The sequence below is a fragment of the Propithecus coquereli genome, unplaced genomic scaffold, assembly GCF_000956105.1.
Source record: "Propithecus coquereli isolate 6110/MARCELLA unplaced genomic scaffold, Pcoq_1.0 Scaffold64, whole genome shotgun sequence".
NCBI classification, from domain to species: Eukaryota; Metazoa; Chordata; class Mammalia; order Primates; family Indriidae; genus Propithecus; species Propithecus coquereli.
In genome coordinates, this window is record NW_012152396.1 from 740,966 (window position 1) to 741,595 (window position 630).

General features: G+C 32.5%; 1 protein-coding gene across 1 annotated transcript in view; it reads left to right on the forward strand.

The window, feature by feature from the left end:
- Positions 1 to 323: 323 nt before the first annotated feature.
- The window catches only part of CSN3 (casein kappa), a 3,161-nt gene continuing 2,854 nt past the window's right edge, over positions 324 to 630 (forward strand). The window contains exon 1 of the mRNA XM_012659821.1: positions 324 to 410. Within this exon, the coding sequence (XP_012515275.1) occupies positions 324 to 410 (87 nt within the window). The remainder of the gene's footprint in view (positions 411 to 630) is intronic.

Below are 630 nucleotides of genomic sequence, written 5' to 3' on the forward strand. Positions count from 1 at the left end.
TTGTTCAAATGAGTAAGACATTATTTTATTAAATTGGTAAACTAAATAAGCCATTTAAACCATGTTCAGCTCACAAATTATTTTTAACTATAAGCCACAGTATTTCTCAAAATCATGTTTTAAAGTAGCGATCACAATATAAATCATATTTCTCAAGGGAAAAATTATACAAGCTTATGTTTTCAACAAAGAACTCAGTATTCATGTGAAGAAAATCCAAAGGCAGAATACTCTCTTGTGAATAGTATTGCAATAAAAATGGAAGTGCTCTAAAAATAGTTAAAAGATTGTCAAAGAATAATTCAGTTGCATGCAAATGGATAATGCTGTCAGTGAGCAAAAATGGGATTTGTGATGAGGAGGAGAGAGAAAAAGAGAGGACAGAAAAAAATACAAATGGCCTGGAAACAGTAAATTATGCTTTATATTTTTGGGGTAAATTAGCAGTTAGCAACAGGGTCAGCCTGGACAGGATCTACTTGAGTAGGTTGGCTAGGGTCAACAAAAATAATTATTATTGTTTATGGATTATCCAAAAACCTTGACAATTTGATTATGAAGTTAAATGTGACAATGTATGAAATCTTCCAGTGTCCTGTTTACACCTCCAGCTTACGTAGGCAGGTCTGC